Here is a 19,104-nt window from a genome sequence, read left to right as displayed (position 1 = left end):
CGGAAAAGCCTCAGGATCAGAGGATGTTTCTGGTATGCATGTTCCTTTGAACTGGAATCTTTTTTATTAACCTCAAGGAAACAATGGGAACAATTTGCTGGGATGCTATATTACAAGCTTATTTTAAATTTATTATCTTTTTTCTCCCCCAGGTGGAGCACCATTACTCCCACAAGTTCACGGTAGTGGTGTTGCGTGCCACCAAAGTGACAAAGGGAGCCTTCGGTGACATGCGTAAGTATCTTTATTTGCTTTTCTGTTGAAAATACGTAATTATGATTCACTCTTTAATTGCTTAATTTCCTTGCCAAGCCAGGGGCTGTCCCTTCTTCAGATGTGGTAATCTTTGACTACAGCTTCGGTAACATTTATGCTCTTTCATCTGTTGGAACAGCATTTTACCTTGACTGTACGTTAATTGAGAGTACTTGGAGTCAGAGAACATGACTATCTTATGACACACAGATCTTTGAATTTCAGACATTTTATTTAATTCTCTTCTGGAAAGAGGACTGAGTCAAGTCTTCAGACTAGCTGCCTCTGTGAGGTGTTGTGCCTATAGGATTTTTTAAAAATGTAGTTCCTCTAGTTCTTATGCCTTTAAGTGTGTTTAGTATATATGGAAGTAGCTATAGAAACTGGTGTTGAAGTGATGTGAACCACACCCTCAGGGTAAGGTTGAATTAACTTGTTGACAGTATCCTTCCTTTATGTTTTACAATGCGGTATTCCTACCAGTGGGTAAAGGAGGTGGGAAGGGATAAACTGGGAATTCGAAATTTGCACCTCTTGGAAAGTGATGGAGATGTTAGGTATTATGATTGTGGTGGTGGTTTCATAGGTGTAGACATCTATCAAAATTCATCAAATTGTACATCTGAAATATGAGCAGTTTACTGTACAGAAATTATACCACAATAAAGTTGTTTAAATTTTTTTTTAATAAAATAAAATTTGAAGTTCCTGGTTAATATCACCATTCAACTGGCGGTCATAGAGGTGGAAATATGAGGAAGGATGATTATGGTGATGAATTGGGCAGAGTTGTAGATGATTGCTGAAACGTGGGAATGGCAATTTACCCACCAGTGATAGGTTTTGGGGAAGGAATGAAGATTGCAGTTTATCAGTCTGGAAAACAAGGGTGTCTTCCTGATGAAATGACATTTAAACTGGTGCTTAAAGGAAGAGAATTTTGGTGCTGAGAGCAGGGAGAGTCCAGGTGTGTTTAAAGACCAGAGAAGAGCAGAGGGCTTGGGAGGAACTAGAAGGTTCTGTGCTGTTAGAGACGCACAGCAAAGATGAAGGAGGAAAAGCAACAATAAAACAAGATCAGACTGAGATTTTTCAGAAATGCAGTGGGAAGAATTTGATGGCCTTTGGGTCGCAAGTCACACAGTTGGCTCTTCATCTTAAAAAGTTTGCTCTGGCCAGAGTATGTTAAATATATTGGAGGTGAATGTGGAATATGCTTTTCGTTTTTAAGAATAGGAGGGACTTGAGCTTGTTGAAATCACAATGAAAATGGGCCAAAAGAGAAAGGTTAGATTCTAAGGAATGAAGAATTTGAGCTCTGGGTTCAAGCCTTTGGGGAATCAAGAAGGGTGTCCAGGAAGCTGGTAAAAGTTGGAAGGAAGGAGGGGACCAGGAGGTGGAATCCAACAGCAAGAGTTTGGATGAGCAGCACTTTTTAGGAGGGGACAATTTCCTCAGATCAAGTCTGGCCCCTGGGTTTATGTTCTGAATGTTACCTCACACTTAAGTCTACCCCATTTAATCACTCCTTTGCCAGTGCTTTTCTGAAGTTATTATTCTTGTTTTTCTTTTTGTAATTCTTTGGGTTTTCATCAATTAAATGAGAGTTCACTGGAAGAAAGCTTCCTACGAAAGAGACACCACATCAGAAGCCACATGTAAAAACTGGCATCCCTCTGTGATCTTGAGAAAAGCACAGGCCTTTCTGTTAGAAAAGCTGTTCTTAATTCTCCTAAAGGCTATGTCAGTGACTCGCCAGCCATGCAAGTCACTGACCTAACTTGACTTTTAAAAATATGGTTCTCTTTTATACCAAGTAGAAGCAACCTTTTCTATCAGTGCAAAGCTCTATCTTACAGACAATGGCTGTTACTACGCTTAAGATGAGTCTGACAGCAGTCCAGATTCTATTCTGAGTCCACTTCCACTGGTGTGGATCTGACTTTTTAGCTTCTTTCCCCATAGGCCCCAGGCATTCTGGCTGAGGTTGTTTTTTGTAATTAGGACGGGGGAGAGAGTAATGCTGCAAGTTGCTGTGAGGTGAGCCGGTGATGGGCTGGTGACACAGGTTGGTAAAAGAATTGACCAAAGGCAAAGGGTGAGAACAGGAAAGGAGTTTATTAGGGTGCACTGTCATGGACAGCAGCGGGCCACGTGGACGAGAGGGGCCTGTGTGAGCCCCGGGGGCCGGCTGCTGAGGTTTTTTATAAGGTCAGGTCACAAAGTGCCTGATTGGTTTGTGCACAAGTCTCTGGTTGTAGGTGAGGTAAGAGATTTAGGGTCTGTGAAGGGCGGTGGGGTTTATGACTCTGATAAGGCAGGGAGCCAGCCTCAGCTACTGTGAGATTAGGCATTGCCTAGGGCTATTAGTTTGTTAGGGCAAACATGCCCAGCAAAGAATGTACTTTATCTGTTGAGGGATCACAGGCAGACCTCTGAGAGCCCAGGAATGGGGGTCCTTGGACTTTGAAGGACATCAGTTGGCCCCACACAGGTGTCATTTTAAACCTAGTTGATTGACATTGATAATAGCACTTTAAAAAGAACATGACATATGCATCTCATGAAACAGGGAACAGGTACATCTTGGATTCCCACAGTGTACATATGCAACATGGGTTAAACTCTTGATTTCTAAAAAGCTTCAAAACATGGAGCTATAGGGGGAAAAGAAAACAGCTTCCTTTTTAAAGTAAAGGACCCATGGAAGGAATTGTCACTGGTGATTAATTGCTATCAGAGAAAGGATAGTGTGACATTCTGTTAACATTTTTATTCAGCACTTGTGATTTGATTTTTATTTCGCTTGAGTTATCTTTTAGGGGGAGGGGATTGTTTCATTGACAAGTTTGCAGGAAATCAGGAAGCCATGAAAAGAGAGAGTCTCAGAGAAATGGATTCAATAATAAGGTTCGTGTGAAAGAGCAGAGGGACTATTACAGTGCCAAACAACTTATTTTTTAAAAATTGTAAGAGAGGAGAGTGGGTATAGCTAAGGGTAGAGCACATGCTTAGTATGTGCGAGGTCCTAGGTTCAATCCTCCAGTACCTCCATTAAAAACAGAATAAAAAAAGTAGGAGGTGATAGTGAGAAGAAGTATAGGCATTAGTGAATATTTTTCCAAGAGGAGTTTTGGTGATATTACTTGATGAGCTTGATCTATACAAATTAACCAAGAAAGCTGAATTTGGGATGTTCAAAATTTTTTGAAGATAGACAAGGATAGACCTATAAAAAATGTACTAACATCTGCAAAAACTACACCTTCTGCTATTGCTTATAGTGTCTACATTTATTTAAAAAGGCAAATTTCCATGAAGTTTTACATGTTGGTAAAAAATGACAAATTACTATTGGGTTTTTCTACTTCACCTGTCTGTGTACATGGGGGCTTTCTCAAGGGTGTCACACAAATCAAATAGTTGACATTTGATAAAATACCTGTATCTGTGGTGTTTTGATTTTTTTAAAATCTAATATTATTTTTTATTTTTTCTCTTGATAAGTCATCCTATTCCAGCAAGTTTCATTTACAAATGCCATACTGCACTCCTAAAATACCAAAATAAAATGAGCCGCACCCCATAAACTATCTTTAGAGGAGTCAGAGCTGACATTTTAATCATAACATCTCACTCATTTCCTTGTTTTCGCCTCAGAGCCCTGGGTCAGCTGAAAAGAAAACAGCCCCTTCCCAGACATGGTTGCTAATCTCAGTATGTTCAAATGTAGCATTTATACCCCAGCCCCAGTGCCAGCCCTTCCCTGCATTCTTATGTTAACGTTATTTGAATAGGTAGTTTGAAGTTCAAATTTGCACCTGACTCACCATAGGCTTATTTTAAAAGTAAGTAGTTTGCATTAATTTGACGATATTAACATATCCCCGGGAGTCAGTTGTGCCAGGTACTAAGTGTTGTGGATGTATATTAAACTCTGGATTTTGTATCGTTTCTTTCCTCGTGTACCAGAAGTTCGTATCTGCGGACTGCAGTGACAGTATAATTTCAGTTGGCAATACAGTTTTCTTTGTTGCGTGTATGAAATAAAACACACATCCTTGGCCACAAACCTCATTTTATAACCAAATGAGAAAGCTGGCACAAATACTGTAGCTACCTCACTGAATTTCTGCTTCTTTTAAAAAGCGTTGAGGAACGCACAGATCATTTATGATAACAGAAGCTCGTCTCAGAATTCAGATCTAGATTACGTTTCGTTCCCTAAGATGAAATCAGATAATGAATACCAGAGTATTTTTAAAAATGATAAAATACCGTACTAATGTTAGATATTTTTTATATCCTAATTGTTCTGATGTACTGAAGATTCTTGTCTTGTCTCATTGGACACAGTTCTTTCTCCTTACAGAATCAGCATCATAAACATTAGAGCATCTAAGGACAGTCCTAAGACTGCAGAAGGATCTCCTTTCCTTAAATTAAGCATTCAGCAGACAGCAGAGCTTAGTGCCAACATTTAAACTTTATGAAAAAAAAATATATACTTGGGAGAATTGTGAACTCATTGTGTTTTTTTTAAATTTGCTTTCTCTTCTATTGAAGTATAGTCAGTTTACAATGTTGTGTCAATTTCTGGTGTGCAGCATAATGTTTCAGTCATACATACACATATATTCCTTTTCACATTCTTTTTCATTATGGTTACTACAGTATAGCTCCCTGTGCTATACAGAAGCAGCCGCTTGTTTATCTATTTTATATATAGTAGTATCTGCTAATCTCCAGCTCCCAATTTATGCTTTCCCACCCGCTTTATCCCTGGTAACCATTAAGTTTGTTCTCTAAGTGAGTCTGTTTCTGTTTTGTAAATAAATGAACTCATTGTATTAAACCCATTTTATAAGCTCGTATTGCTTAATATTTTTTCAAGGACCCCAAGCTTTCATTTTTCATAATGTCTTTGTCTGTGAGTAAATGATTCTATTTCAGATAAACGCATAGCAAGATCTCAATCAAGTTCCTAATTTTTAAACTGCGGATTCGAGGCTGACCTTATCTCTCCAGACAGTGCTTCTCAAATTTAAGTGTGTCGATGTGAATCTCCGGGAAATTTTTTCCAAAAGGCACATTCTGATTCAGTAGGTCTGGGAAATAGATCCTGCGTTTCCAACATACAAGTGATACAGACATTGCCAAACCATGAATATTCTGGGAGACAAGGTCCTAGGCAATTTCTTCTATTTTTTGCTTGCTTATCATGAGTCTACAGAGCTTAAAAACTCAGGGGGGGGGGGACTTCAAATATTCCACAATGGATTTCTAATGTTTTTTGGTTTCAGCTGATTTTACTTTTTTAAATGAAATAACTATGAAGGACCTTAATACTTTTTATTTTTTTAATTCCTATAAAGGATTAATTACATGACTCAATACAGTATCCCTGAGAAGAATGATAGAAATAAACACAAATGCCTTAAACCTATACCACAATTACACTATGAGATTCTGAAATTTGTTTATACTGTAATAATGATCATATTAGATTGAAAACAGCGAACTCTGAAAGGTCAGCACAGAGTGCATGCATAAGGCAAAATGATCAAATGTATGGAAGGTACTATATATGCACACAATATATAGTATACTTTCCCCTCATATACGTACTCTTTCTCTCATACACATAAAGATAGCCTCCATAAATATGTTAATATGGTTTAATGCTCCCTTTACTTACTAATTTGTGATTTTGTTATATTTAGGTCATATCTAAGCACCCAGGCAGATACTCTGCTCTGAGGACTCTGCTTTTAATTACTACAGCACTGTGAAATACTGTTTTCCTCTCCTCTGTAGAGAGCTTTGGTTGAGTTGGGACACACCATTGGTGACTGTAAGGTGTGCTGACTGCATGGTTTGGATGAATGCTTCTTAATTACTGAGAACATAGCTGTTCTCTACAAAGAAAATTTAAATTGTCATCCTTCACATATTGTCAGAGAATATAAGTACAAAAACGGGGTGATTCAGAGTGGAAGACTTTTTAAATGTTCTAGACTACTTGACTTCTTGTGGGGATTCATGAAGAACTTCGGGTTTGTACTCCCTGGTGATCTTGGGGAAAGAAGAAACACACCACAACCTCACTTCTGCCTCCAGGGCAGATGTGGGGTCAAGGATGAATCAGCAGCAGTACTGACGTGGGACTTGTGACATGAGGGAAGCCGGGGGGAGCATTCGTTAAGATGATTGGAACGAAATATGAAAGTTCCTTTACAAATTGATTATTACCACCTATTCCTGTGTAAACTAACCATCAAGTGCTAAAGGTTTACAAGTGTTCAGTTCTTTTTGAATCAGGCTCTGTTGCTTCTTATGCCTTTGCACTCCTATGGAGCAGTTACTCAGAGATCTCACACATCACCGTGCAGTGAAATGGGTATTCTCCACATCACTCAGCACCGCGAAATCTCACCTTACATGATTTTTCTAGATTGCATTAATTTTGATTCCAAGCTCCCCACCACACTCACTAGAACAGGTTGGGTGTGTGTGTGGGTCATCTCCCCCTCTCCGAGGTCCTACAGGTATTCCAGGTACTTAGAGTTGCCTATAACTTAGGAGTAGGGTCTGCTCAGAGCCTTGGTGGTTGCCTTCATTGGCATCAAACCTTCTGCTAAATGTTGTTTTCATAGGTGCTGGCTTTCCACTTTTGGCAGGCACTGGAACACTTTTCAGAGTAGCCTTCCCAGTGATCACGTGCCACACCAGAGGGACCCCACTCCTGTGCACAGGTTCTTGGAGTCCAGATTTCATGGCCACCCTGTAGTCATCACACCATGCACAGTGCACAAGGAGCTTGACTTCCCAGCACTTGAGGAAACTTAAGAAAATCCAAACACATCTGAGTTTTAGGAGAGGTAGACCTCTTTCCTCCAGTCTTGTGTCTCCAAAGCAGCAGTCTCTATCCCTTGATGTCTGGGACCACCCAGAGGATTCAGCCTCTTCAAGGGACATGATTCTTGACACAAAGTGTTGAAAGTTCCCTGGGAAAGGAGCTTAGAAATCATCTTTCCTATTGGTAAATGTTGGGGTAAGAGGCATGGTGCTGGATCTGTATGTAGTGAAACATCATTTATTTAATCATTTGAGAATTCTTGTCAGCAGCAAGAGCAAAGTAGAAATTACTATGAAAATACATTATCCTCTGTGACCACTGTTCCTGAATTCTGCAGTGATCAGAATCTCCAGGGAGGAAGCAGATTATATTTATTAAAAAGCATGGTTTCCAGAGAGAAAATACTGCTCACTGGCCCTGTGTCCTTGTGCAAGTTTCCTTCCTTTGTCTTCTTTTTCTGATCCTAGAGATGCTGGGAGAATTCAGTGAGCTGACATTTGTGAAGCACGTACATTCATTGATGCCTAGTAAGTGCTCAATGGATATGATTAATATTGCTACAATTATTCCAGATATCAACAGAAGATATTTATTTCTTAAATATAATCTTTATCTGAGCCAAAGAATTTTCTTTTTGGGTAGTTTGTGCACTGAGATAATTTTCAGTTTTTCGTCTTGGAGCAAAAAAATTCCATTCTGATTTTCTGTGTAGAGCAAGTTATTAGATCCTTTTTTTTTTCCCCCCCAGCTTGAGAGAAACAAATGGTGGAATAGTACTTCCATTGTCTTTTAGATATTCTGGGACACAGTCTTTGCTCCCCTGACTGCTTCCCAGACCTCTGTTTAAAACTTATCACATGTGCTTATAAGATTGGGACCTGTGTCTTACTCAATTTTTAGAAAATAGTTGCTTAGTAGATCAGTAGCATAGTAGTCTGGCCTAGTAGTAAGATCCCAGAGAATTTTGGGTGAATGAATAGAACACATGAATATGTGTAACTATACCTTTCTTTTTTGGTGTTGCTGTCTTTTTTGCCTCACTAGGGAGAGAGTATTTAAAAAATAATTTTATTCTCCATTTTTTTGTAGGTTTTAAGTAAGTCTGTTATTTCTATCCATAACTATGTAGAATTTTCATGGGTTTCAAACTTTATAACATCTTTGGATTAATTTAAAACATAAATTCTTGAATTAATTATGGAGTTACGAATAGTATTTTTTATAACTGGCATTGCTGTTGGCTTATAACCGCGTGCTACCCTTAAGTGTATCTTTTCCAAATCAAACATTTCCCTAGTGCCAGCCCTTAAGTTATGATTGGACATGAATTTTGGTTTACTAAATATTTTTGGAATGTTTTTGAGTATCCACCCATGATTCTAAAAATTCTGAAATGATTTCCCAGTGGGCTTTTTTATAGAAAATAATTTCAAGATGAGTAAAATGTTCCAGAACACATGTCTCACTCTCATCTCTTATCTTATATTCTCTACGTGGTAGGGAAATAGAACGTGTTAGGAAGGCACCCCTGCTCCTCACTCATTTAGAATGTCATGCAGTTTCTTGTCACATGGTTTTATGAGTAAAGTTAGCCCTTTTCCTTCCTATTTAAATTTCAATAAATTTTCTGTTTGTTGATATGTATATATTTGTGGTATTTTAGGTCTGATGAATATAGTGAATGATACTGTATTACATTTGGTTAACATTAATTGATGCTTGGGTCGATTTTCACCACATTTATTCAGTAAGATAAATGGAGCTATATTCCAGTGGCACATTTGGCAGCAATACTTTTGTGAGATAATGAAAGTGGGTTCCTGTCTAAGGGAAGAGAACATTACGGGCACCAACAGGGACACAATCCACGTGTTCTTTTTAGTTTTTCGAGACCTGTTAGTGACGGAGCCTACTCAGTTCTGTACTATCTCTTACTTCAGCTTCTTCATCTTAAAATACTGCTTATATTTTTCATATGTATTATATATATGTTAACATGTGAGTGTTCTACCAAATGAAAGAAAAACCTTAATTTTAAAAACTTTTTTTAAAGCTGAGCGATATGCCACCTTCTTTTCATATGTTACTTAATTTCTCTTTGCCAGAAATAATACACCACTTCTGTATTAACAGGTGGGATTAATATCTAATGGAATTAAATTAAAAAAAAAACAGGTTAAATGTTTCTGAAATTTCCAAAGAAAAGTATGCTCTTAAAGTTTGTATTTCAAAGAGAATAACTCTGCTGCTCTAAAAGTTTAAGCATTTATGTGAAAACATCTATCAGAGATGTTCCTTTTATATTTAATATTTTAACATTTTTTCTTAAAAAATAAAATTACTGGACGTAAAGCTTGAAATGACTAGTTCAGCTTCGAGGTATAGTCTGAGGGGGTCTGTAAATTTTCCTGGCACTTTGGAAGCACTTTTCTATTCTCACTGCTCACTGATACTGATGTATCAGTGTATTTTTTATGAAATATTTTAGATAAGAGTCTAGACAGAATTATTTTAAGTTTCTGTACAAGGGTAATCCAGATCTCCAGATACAGAATGAAATAACGGTTTTGAAACTTTAACTTGGAAAAGAAATGTTAAAGAAATATAACCAGAGGGGAGGGTATAGCTCAGTGGTAGAGCGTCTGCCTAACATGCACGAGGCCCTGCGTGCAATCCCCAGTACCTCCATTAAAAAAATAAATAAATATAATCTAATTACCTCCCTCCTCAAACAAAAACAAAAACAATTACCAAAAAATGACCATTGCAAAAAAAAAAAAAAAAAAAGAAATTCTAGCATCTGCAAATTCGGTGACTTAAAAAAACCAAACAGAAAAAGAAATATAACCCAGTGCTTATCCTAGCAAAGTTCCCCTGTTAACATCATCACTAAATGCTGAGCATTTGCTCTGTACTTAGTACATATTCAGTGCCTTGAAGAAGGACAAAAGAAATGAACACGATACTGACGGTAGATAACTGTACTGAGTTCCTGTTTCATACCAGAGAGGAAGCAAGCTTTCCTGGTTAGGGTGGAACTGGCTTGCTTAGATTCGAATCTCCCTTCCACTATTTGTGAACTGTGTGAATCTGGGTAAGTTACTTAGCTTTCTTAGGTCTCCATTTCCTCCACTGTTACATGGGGCTAGTAATTACACATTTCTCCTGGATTTTTTAATGAGGATTAAATGAGATTATGTAGTGCTTAGAAAAGTGCTTGATGCATAATGTGCACAATATGTTAAATAAACAGAAATGCTAAGCAGAGTTCTTAAGACTTTATATTATACCTCATTTACTCTCTTTCAGTAACACTATGAGATACGTGCTGTTTTTATTTTAATTTTAGAGTCAGAAATTTATTTAAGGACATTAAGTAAAGAGTCCGAAATCACGCCTTGGTTATGTTTTGGGGCTAGAGCGCAAGCCTTTCTCACTCTGCTGCCTGTTTTGAGCAACTTACGGTCTAGCTCGGAAGATGAAATGGGTATCAATAACCGTTTGGAAAAATCAGCCCAAGAGAGTGTGTGCTCAGTAGTTGTGTGCTTAGATTATACAGTGTTACTGATTTTAAAAAAGTGTTGACAATAAACTCCCGAGAAGATGGGTTGAAAGGAGACTGAGATGTATTTTATAATTCAAGAAGAGTTTTAATGTATGGAATGCATGTGGGAATTTTCAGTTTGGGAAAAAAATATAAGATTTTTAAAAATGGGATTGACATAGCATGTCTAATATACATTATTTAGGGAATTTGGCTATTTTTTAGTGGTTTATCCTAGTGAATAACTCTCAGGTAACAAGGGTAATGCCTTGCTTTAGTACAGTGGTTCTAAACTGGGGGTCAGTTTTGCCCCCGAGGCACATTGAGAAATATCTGGAGACATTTTTGGTTGTCACAGTTGGGGGATCCTACTGGCATCTAGGGGACAGAGGTCAGGGACTGTGCCCCAGAGCAAAGGATTATCTAACCCCAAATGTCAATCATGTCAAGGTTGAGAACTCCTGTTTTAATGAAAAAGAATTATTCTTGCATAGAACAGAGTAGACTCCATATACATAGCTAAAACCATATAGCTAAAATTAGTAATGTAAATAAATTAAAGTTTTATAATACTATACAAGAACTTCTGAAGAATTACTCTTTCTCTCCAAACTAAAGGGATTCTAAGAAACATCTCTAGATTATAAATCTTTAAAACGTTCCAAGCAGAAATATGGTAACAAAAACATTTTTGTTTCCTAACAAAAAAATATCTTAGAGATTTAAGTAAAAGAGCAAGGCAGGCAACAACAAAGCTTTGTTCTGTTTTAGATCTACGTTTAGCTTTCTTTGGGTTGTTTTCCATGTATCCTTCTGTTCTCTTGTGAATATCAGCGTTCTTTACAAAAAGTCATTTTTACTGTATGCGGATGGTAGGCCGCTTCATTAATGTAGTAAGTCCATTGTTAGTACAAAATGTACCAAGTCAGCTGTGAGCAGACCTTACTGGGCTTTCTTCCTGACATCCACTCGGCTGATGGTACATTCTGACAGTTTCATGTCCATTTGCAAAAGGAAACATGTGAAGCTAAGAAAACACCCTGAGAGATCTGAGACTGTGAGAAAAAGGAAGATGAAAAATAGGAGGCGTTCAAACTGGGGACTCTGCCTGAGAAACGGTTCCCAAAATAGTGTTAGTAAAACTGCTTCGTAACTTCACATGAGGAAAAGGCACTCTGAGTATTTGCGTTCCTAGATAATGCTGCCTTGGTTGTAAGGGTTTTGCTTTTCCCTCGCCAATATATACAGAATCACTGCCAAAGTTCTGTTTTACTAAACCACAGTGAATTCTACACTAACTTTTTCAGCTTCTGCACTTCCAGAAATTTGCAGGGACTGCCCTTCAGCATCTAATGTCATAACAATTTCAGTTTTGAGCCCATTCTAGAGGGAGCAGGGGTTGCAACCTATAAACAAATCCCTTAGTATTTTACCTTATTCCTTAGAATGATTAAGGAAGGCAAGCTGAAATTTGAAGATTTGCTTATCTATTTATTTTTGCATTTAGTACTTAGAAATAAAGGTTAAATACAAATGCACTTGGGAAAAATAACTGACATTGATATATTAAATGACTGTCATTTATATTTGTATATTAAAATACAAATAAGTGGGGTGGAGCAATACACCAGGAAGATTGAGACATACCCCCCAAGAGTAAAAATAAGTTAGAGAGGGGAGACTGTTGTATCTATGATAAAACTCAACTCTTCTACAGTGTTGCTCAGGGCTAATCCATCAGCCATTACATCAGTAATGTTACGTCCCTATAATGTTTCAGACTCTGTGCTAGACTCCTGGACACAGTAGTGAGTAGGAAGGCTGTGGTTCCTGCCATCATGAAGGCAGGCAAAAAGAGGCAAAAAGAGGTTAGAGTTATCAGTGTTGATAAATTTGAAAGAATAAGAAACTTGGCTTCAGAAAGACTAGGTTAAACTCCTCTCTCTCAATGACCTTGATCAACTTACTAAATGCCTCTGAGTCTCAGTTCCCTCACTTTCCATGGTGAGGATAATAATGCCTAAATCAGCAAGTTGAAGCTCTACATAGAATTATTTTTATTTTATGTATAATTCTAGGAGACATGATATGCAGTAGCCAGTTTAACCTGATAGGAAAATAGAACAACTAGTTGACTTATGAACTAGATAAGGGAAGAGTAGTGAGAACATCTCATTCCACTCATCCTGTAAGTGTACAGTCTTTGGACCCTTATCTTGCATAGCCTTAGGACAAGGACAACGACTTAAATAACGTTCAGTTATTAGTTATTAACATTTAGTCATCAAATAAATGTCATGTGAGAACATAGTGATATGCACAAGTGAAAGAGAAGCAATGTTCTCTGAGACAGAACAGATGCTTCTACCATCAGTCTGTGTGAAGTGTTTGAAATGTGTGGATTCCAGAGATGCTCCGTGGAGCTAAATGTTGACTTGCAAGAGTGATGTTCCCATGCATGGTGGAGGAGGGTCACTGACTGGAAGGAAACTGGGGGTCCGGTAGTGGTGGTGGGGGTGGAGGAAGCTTGTAGGCCTCTCTCAGCTCCCTTCATAGGCAGTGAAGGTCAAAAGTGTGTTTCACAAGGACGACTGTGGCAGCATTATGGAGAGTGGCTTAACTGCAGAAAAATTATCAACTACAAGATTATGTGAATAGTCCAGGTAGCTTAGTTGACCTGGGGCAGTGATATTTTGAGAGGATCTGAGCAGCCAGATGTGAGAGGCATGTTAGAGGTGAAACAGGTAATGTTGGAGATGAGCTGTAAGAAGAGAATGACTTTCAAATTTCTAGCTAGAAATGATGGTACCATGAAATAAAACAAGAAAGTTAGGAAAAAGAGTAAGTTTTTACTTCAGTTTTTCGGTTCTGTTTTGCTTTTTCTTTCATCCTGCATTTAGGGAAAGAAATTAAAAATATATTACTCAGTAGTAGATTATATATGGACACATAATCAAGAATCTTCTATTTGTTGTTTGTACCACCTCCTCCTTGTGGCCTTGAGGAAATGAAGGAATGCCTGATGGCTGCCATCGAAACCTGAAGGTGACTGGCTTTAAAGGATCTGAGAATAATTATACTGTAGGACTGATGTGTGCTGTGTGACTTGAAGGGTACACATTGAGGGTTCTTTTTTTTTAATTGCAGTATAGTTAATTACAATATATCAGTTTCTGGTATACAGCATAATGTCCCAGATACATGTATATATATATATGTTTGGTTTTTTTTAATGGAGGTACTGGGGACTTAACCCAGGACCTCATGCATGCTAGGCAGACATTCTACCACTTGAGCTATACCCTTCCCTTTGGGTTGGGTATAAATAAATAAGAACTCTCTGAGAGGAGGTGGAATCATTTGAAATTGAGAGATGAGTATATAGAAACTTTTTCTTCTAAGACACGAGGGAAGAATTAAATATGAATAAGTACCATTTTAAATTATAATTATAACTATATATTTTTTAAATATGAGGTACAGGGAAGGGAAATTGGAAGAGGACATTTGATCCTCTTCTTTTGCTTCCCCAGCGCAATGTGAATCAGAGTCGCATCCTCAGACAAGGACTAGTGAGTAGGGAAGGTGACTTGGGAAAAGCAGTGAATGTCTGAACAGTCGTGTGGAGGGTTGAAATTAAAAAGAATTGGGATTAGGAAGTGTTTGGTTAAATTAATAGCTACATAGTCACTCGACTATGCTGAAGTAGCTAATAGCAGAGCATTCATTTCTCTGAAGACCAACTTTGAAAACATAGATAAAATTAATTTTTTAAATTTGTCTAAAGGATTGAAAAGCTGCTGAGTCAACTGGAATTTGAGGGACCAGGATCTCAAAGAGAAGAGAAGTGGCTGAAGGAGACCCAGTTTTCAGCAAGCCACTTCCCCTCAGTCCACTGTGGAATCTGGGCAGGTTTAGGGGTGATCGGCATGTGAGAAGGAGCCAAGCAGTGAAGAGGCGGGGACTCCACCAGAGCTTTGGCAATCTCAAAGGACTTGGGGACATAAGAACTGGATTTCAGAACCAAGTCAGTTGGAATCTGAGGGGCAAGATCCCTGAGAGAAGGGAAGCAGAGAGAAGCCTGAAAGTCAGTGCCTTTACCACATTTCTGAGCCAAACTCGTGATCTGTGCAGGGCAACAGGCTACGAAGCAAATACAGAACATGAGAAAAACAAATCAGTTACTGGCAGTCTCACAGCGCTAAGAGGAAAGTAAAATGGATATCAGAACGGCCAAATAAAAGGGGTCTAGAAAATGCCCCAGGCTCCCAGTGGAGAAGCTTCGGGTGGGAGGGAACAGAGGTAGACTGAGCCTTAGCAAAGATTTAAATCAGTTCAATTTTTGACTAAACCAAGCAGATCCATCCCATTTGCACTGCCTGCCCAAGAATAAGATGGGTAAGATGGGTCCTCCAAGGACGGAGATCTAGCTCCCCCACAATTTTTCGTAAAAAGGACTGACATCAGTCAAGAATTGCCAGGTGGACCAAAAACAAACAAACAAACCCCCCACAAAATCAAGAAAAATAAACAGTTCCAAAGTACTGGGTATGGACTTTAAAATAACTAAGATGAATACGTGCAAGAAAATAGATGGCAAGAGGAAGAATTTTACCAGGGAGCCAGATAGATAGAAAAGAAGAAAATGGAAAATTTAGAACTAAAATCTCTTGAGAGTTAAAAACTCAGTAGATGGTTTTTTTACTGTCGTTTGGAGACAGTTGAAGAGAGTGAATTAGTGAACTGAATAGGTCAGTAGAAAATATCCTGACTGAAATACAGAGACCAAAAAGGAGATAAAATGCAGAATTAAAGCGTGAGGAATATCTGGGGCATGATTTAAAAAACAAAAAAAACAAAAATCACTGCATAAGAGAAAGAGAATGTCTGCGTTTTTAACTCCACGTGGTTCTGTGCAGATACTTTACTGGACTGCACTTTGGGAAACACTGCTTTAAGCTCACCAGCCGTGGGTCACAGTTATTCAGCATATGATATGATGACTGTGACTTTGGGGGGACTTTTCCTTTTGAGTTTTTTGGCTGTATATTATGTGAATTGTAACAGGCTATGAGACATCTTTATTTGAAGCAAAAGGGTTTAAGTTGCTCCTGAGCAAAATGTATACGAGAAAGCAAATGGACCATATTTAAAATCAAACTTGGAGTTGAGAAGCTGCCAGTAGCTCCTGGGATGAGTCATGTATTACTCAGACAAAGCCAAAATGACAGATGGACCGGTTATTTCTTTAGGCGGGCGCTCCTTAAACGACTGAAGTTTATGAGCAGTTTTATAATGCTGGAATTCTGAAGCGATTTCTGGTGCATGTAGTTTCATGTCATCTTTATGGGAGTAAAAAAGATCTGTATCCCACACCTCCAACATTTTTGTTAGTCAAGTTTTAGATAAAAGGATAAGATATGAGGAAGTCCTTGCCCACACATCACCTATTTCCTCTACCACCTGTTTGGCTGGAGCTAATCAAGGTGAAGCTGAGTCAGTGACGTGACACTGAGTCCCCCATAGGCATTAATTCACAAAGCTCCACAATAAGTACACAGGTGAGGGAAAAAAATTGCTTTTCCTATGCTTGAATTATTTTTTCTCTCCTTAATGCATTTCTAGGAACTTCTCTAAAGCACTGGACTAAGTTTTGCTGTCCAAATGGATTGCTTTTCCTCTTCAAAGCTTCCACATGCTGCCACACCAAGGAAGATTATAGAGTACGTTAAAAAAAAAAAAGTGAGCTGAGATATGTGATTATCATAGTCCAATTTTAAACTAGCTTCTTAAAACTTCATCGTGCGGTGTCTACCACTGCTACAGATGCTTCTTAACTTGCAGAGATGAGCACTGATGCAGATTGCAGTATCACAGTTTGCAGCTGTCAGTGGTTTTCCACTGTCTGGCACCCTTTGACATCTCCGCTTTGAGCTCTCTTGCTAATGAAGCAAGAGGAGAAACTTGAAGAGCCACCTATCTTGACCAACATTTTGAAGTCTTTATTTAAATGTAAAAAAAATAAAAATCTAAAATGACAGCTTTGAACTGGATTCCAATTTTAAGGAAAAGTCTATTGGTGTTTTGACATGTAAACGTAGGGTTGAAATCTTGTATCGTGTTTTCTTTAACATTTGTCAGAGTTAGAATCTGGTAAAACATGACCCACTGAGAGTCCAAAATGGCTGAGAAGACGGTAATATCACTGGTTGACTTTCAACTTGCTGCATCCTGTGCTTATCTGGTTCCATCCAAGCAACTTCACTTTCTCTTTCTTGTTTGACCCCAGAAAACCTGTCCCTCCTCTTCTTCAAGGATTTAAATGAAATCAAGCTTCAAAAGGCAATTTCTCCTCCTACGATTTGATTCTATGTATGTGTAATCATCTGGGTGACTGAGTTACTAGTCATGGGTGCAGTGTATCTGCTTGTCTTCTATTTACTCTTGTCTCTAAAATTAGGCTATTAGCATTTGACTCACTTCCATAATTCAGATCTGCACTTTCGTGCCTGGCTCCCTTTCCAAGCCGAACTGCTTCGTGACAAGCAATTCCTGGCAGATAGCAGGCACCCAAATATTTGTTGAATAAATGAATGAGGTTTACCATCTGCATGTCTCCCTTCCCACACACTTGTTTTTTGGGTTGGCTTTTGCTTGGGTTTGTGTTTTTAATATTTTGGGGGAAGCATAAAAAAGAGCATTAGTCCCGTAAGACAGAACCAGCCCTATGGGATAAGGAAGGGCTCCATTTTCGTACATTTAATCTGAAGTGCCAAATGAATATTCTCCTTAAAATCATATATTTACTTTTACTCAAAAGAGGAAAAGTCTTTTTCTTTATCATCTTCTACCATCTGCTATTCTTAACATGTAGTTTTATGTGTGGTTTGCAACACTGGCACCATGGCAGAAACAGAAAAGGAACAGTTACCTCTTATTCGAGGAACGAGTTGAATCCCCTTGTATTATGTCTTTTTCTCCTTTGGCCTGTTTCCCGTTGCCATCTTTTCTGACCAGTTTTCTGTTTTCCAAGTTGTCCTCTGTGGTCCTGTTGAGAGATCTAAGCCTTGGGTTAGAAATTGGAATATATGAATGTATCAAACCAACACATTGTACACCTTACACTTACACAGTATTATATGTCAATTATATTTCAACATAAATATATGTGTATGTACATATATGCATGCAATTGCAGTAACTAGCTATTTCCTTCTCTCTAAAATATTATAGATCAACTCTACTTCAATTAAAATAAATCCATAAATAAATAATGAAAAAATATCAAAAGTGTGACCGACATCAGTGTAAGCTAGAGTTATTGTTTTTTGTTTTTTTTCATTTTTACTGAAGTATAGTCCATTTACAATGTTGTGTCAATTTCTGGTGCACAGCACAATGCCTCAGTCATACATGAACGTACGTAGGTTTGTTTTCATATTCTTTTTCACCATAGGTTACTACAAGATATTGAATATAGTTCCCTGTGCTATACAGTATGAACTTGTTGAGTTGGTTTTTTTTTAAATGTAGCTCCCTAGTCCCACTACAGATCTACTATGGGTCTTAGGGGATGAGGGTCAAGCATCTGTGTTTTTAATCCAAACTCTAGGCATTTATGTTACACTCTCACTTTGAGACTCAGCTTTCCTTGACCAAATGCAAAAAATAACTAGGAGACAATCCCAAATGCTTATACCTCATTTGTAGATCTCCCCACTTAAGAGTAAAAAAGCACACTTAAAAATATGATGACTGTGAAGAAGAGTTATGAGCAGAGTTTTAAAATTAAGTGAAGGGCATTGCTTATGTTATTTGATGATCGTAACTTTTTTTGAAAGAACAAAGTATATTTTTTCAAAGTTGTCTTTGAAAGTCAATCATTTAAGACCTATTATGTTTTCTTTTACATTTTCAGTTTTTGTATCTTTTTGTGTTGACCTCTGTACCTCTCTCTCTTTCCACCCTTATGCTCCCTCCCACCCTTATCTCCCTTCCTCCTCAACTCCAAAATTCCAAGTCTAGGTCCGCTTTCCATCACAATCCATACCATATGAAGACACCGTTAACACTTAGGAGCATGATGCCATTAAGAGAATGATTGTTGCAGCCAGATCTTGCTCTGATACTTGCTAGCTATGTGATATTGGACACATTGCTTAGCATTTCTCAGTCCCTATTGCCTCAACACTGAAAAAAAAAAGTATTTACCTTACAGTGCTGTTGTGAGATGTGAACGAGACTCATGCATGTGAAGTGCTCAACAGAGATTCCGTCAGTCATCACTTGATGGTTTTTATGGTTATGAGTTATAATGGCCACATGGGAAAGGATGTGTTAAAAAGTTGAGTCCTTAAGTTAGGAGACCTTAAATATTGTGATAGTTGTTAGGTTCTGAAGATATAAAGATGAGTAAGACTTGGTTCCTGACCACAAGTGCTATAAG

At 38.1% G+C, this 19,104-nt stretch overlaps 1 protein-coding gene and 1 long non-coding RNA gene across 5 annotated transcripts in view; one reads left to right on the top strand and one right to left on the bottom strand.

Annotated features, from left to right (window-relative positions):
- Nucleotides 1-19,104, top strand: part of PLA2G4A (phospholipase A2 group IVA) — a 133,026-nt gene that overhangs the window by 44,496 nt on the left and 69,426 nt on the right. The window contains exon 3 of the mRNA XM_006198776.4: nt 153-234. Within this exon, the coding sequence (XP_006198838.1) occupies nt 153-234 (82 nt within the window). The remainder of the gene's footprint in view (nt 1-152; nt 235-19,104) is intronic.
- LOC140688739 (uncharacterized) overlaps nt 1-19,104 on the bottom strand; it is a 41,355-nt gene that overhangs the window by 17,498 nt on the left and 4,753 nt on the right. For 2 of the 4 annotated variants that reach the window (XR_012063518.1, XR_012063519.1), the window contains 2 exons: nt 17,590-17,718; nt 5,283-5,377 (listed from right to left, as the gene is read on the bottom strand). This is a non-coding gene — a long non-coding RNA (uncharacterized lncRNA). Of the gene's footprint in view, nt 1-5,282; nt 5,378-17,589; nt 17,725-19,104 lie in introns of those variants that run through there. The other 2 variants (XR_012063520.1, XR_012063521.1) reach the window with 2 other exon arrangements.

This window comes from Vicugna pacos, chromosome 23 (genome assembly GCF_048564905.1).
Source record: "Vicugna pacos chromosome 23, VicPac4, whole genome shotgun sequence".
Lineage (NCBI taxonomy): Eukaryota > Metazoa > Chordata > Mammalia > Artiodactyla > Camelidae > Vicugna > Vicugna pacos.
Note: the sequence above shows the minus strand (reverse complement) of the source record. Positions and strands in the feature narration are given on the sequence as shown.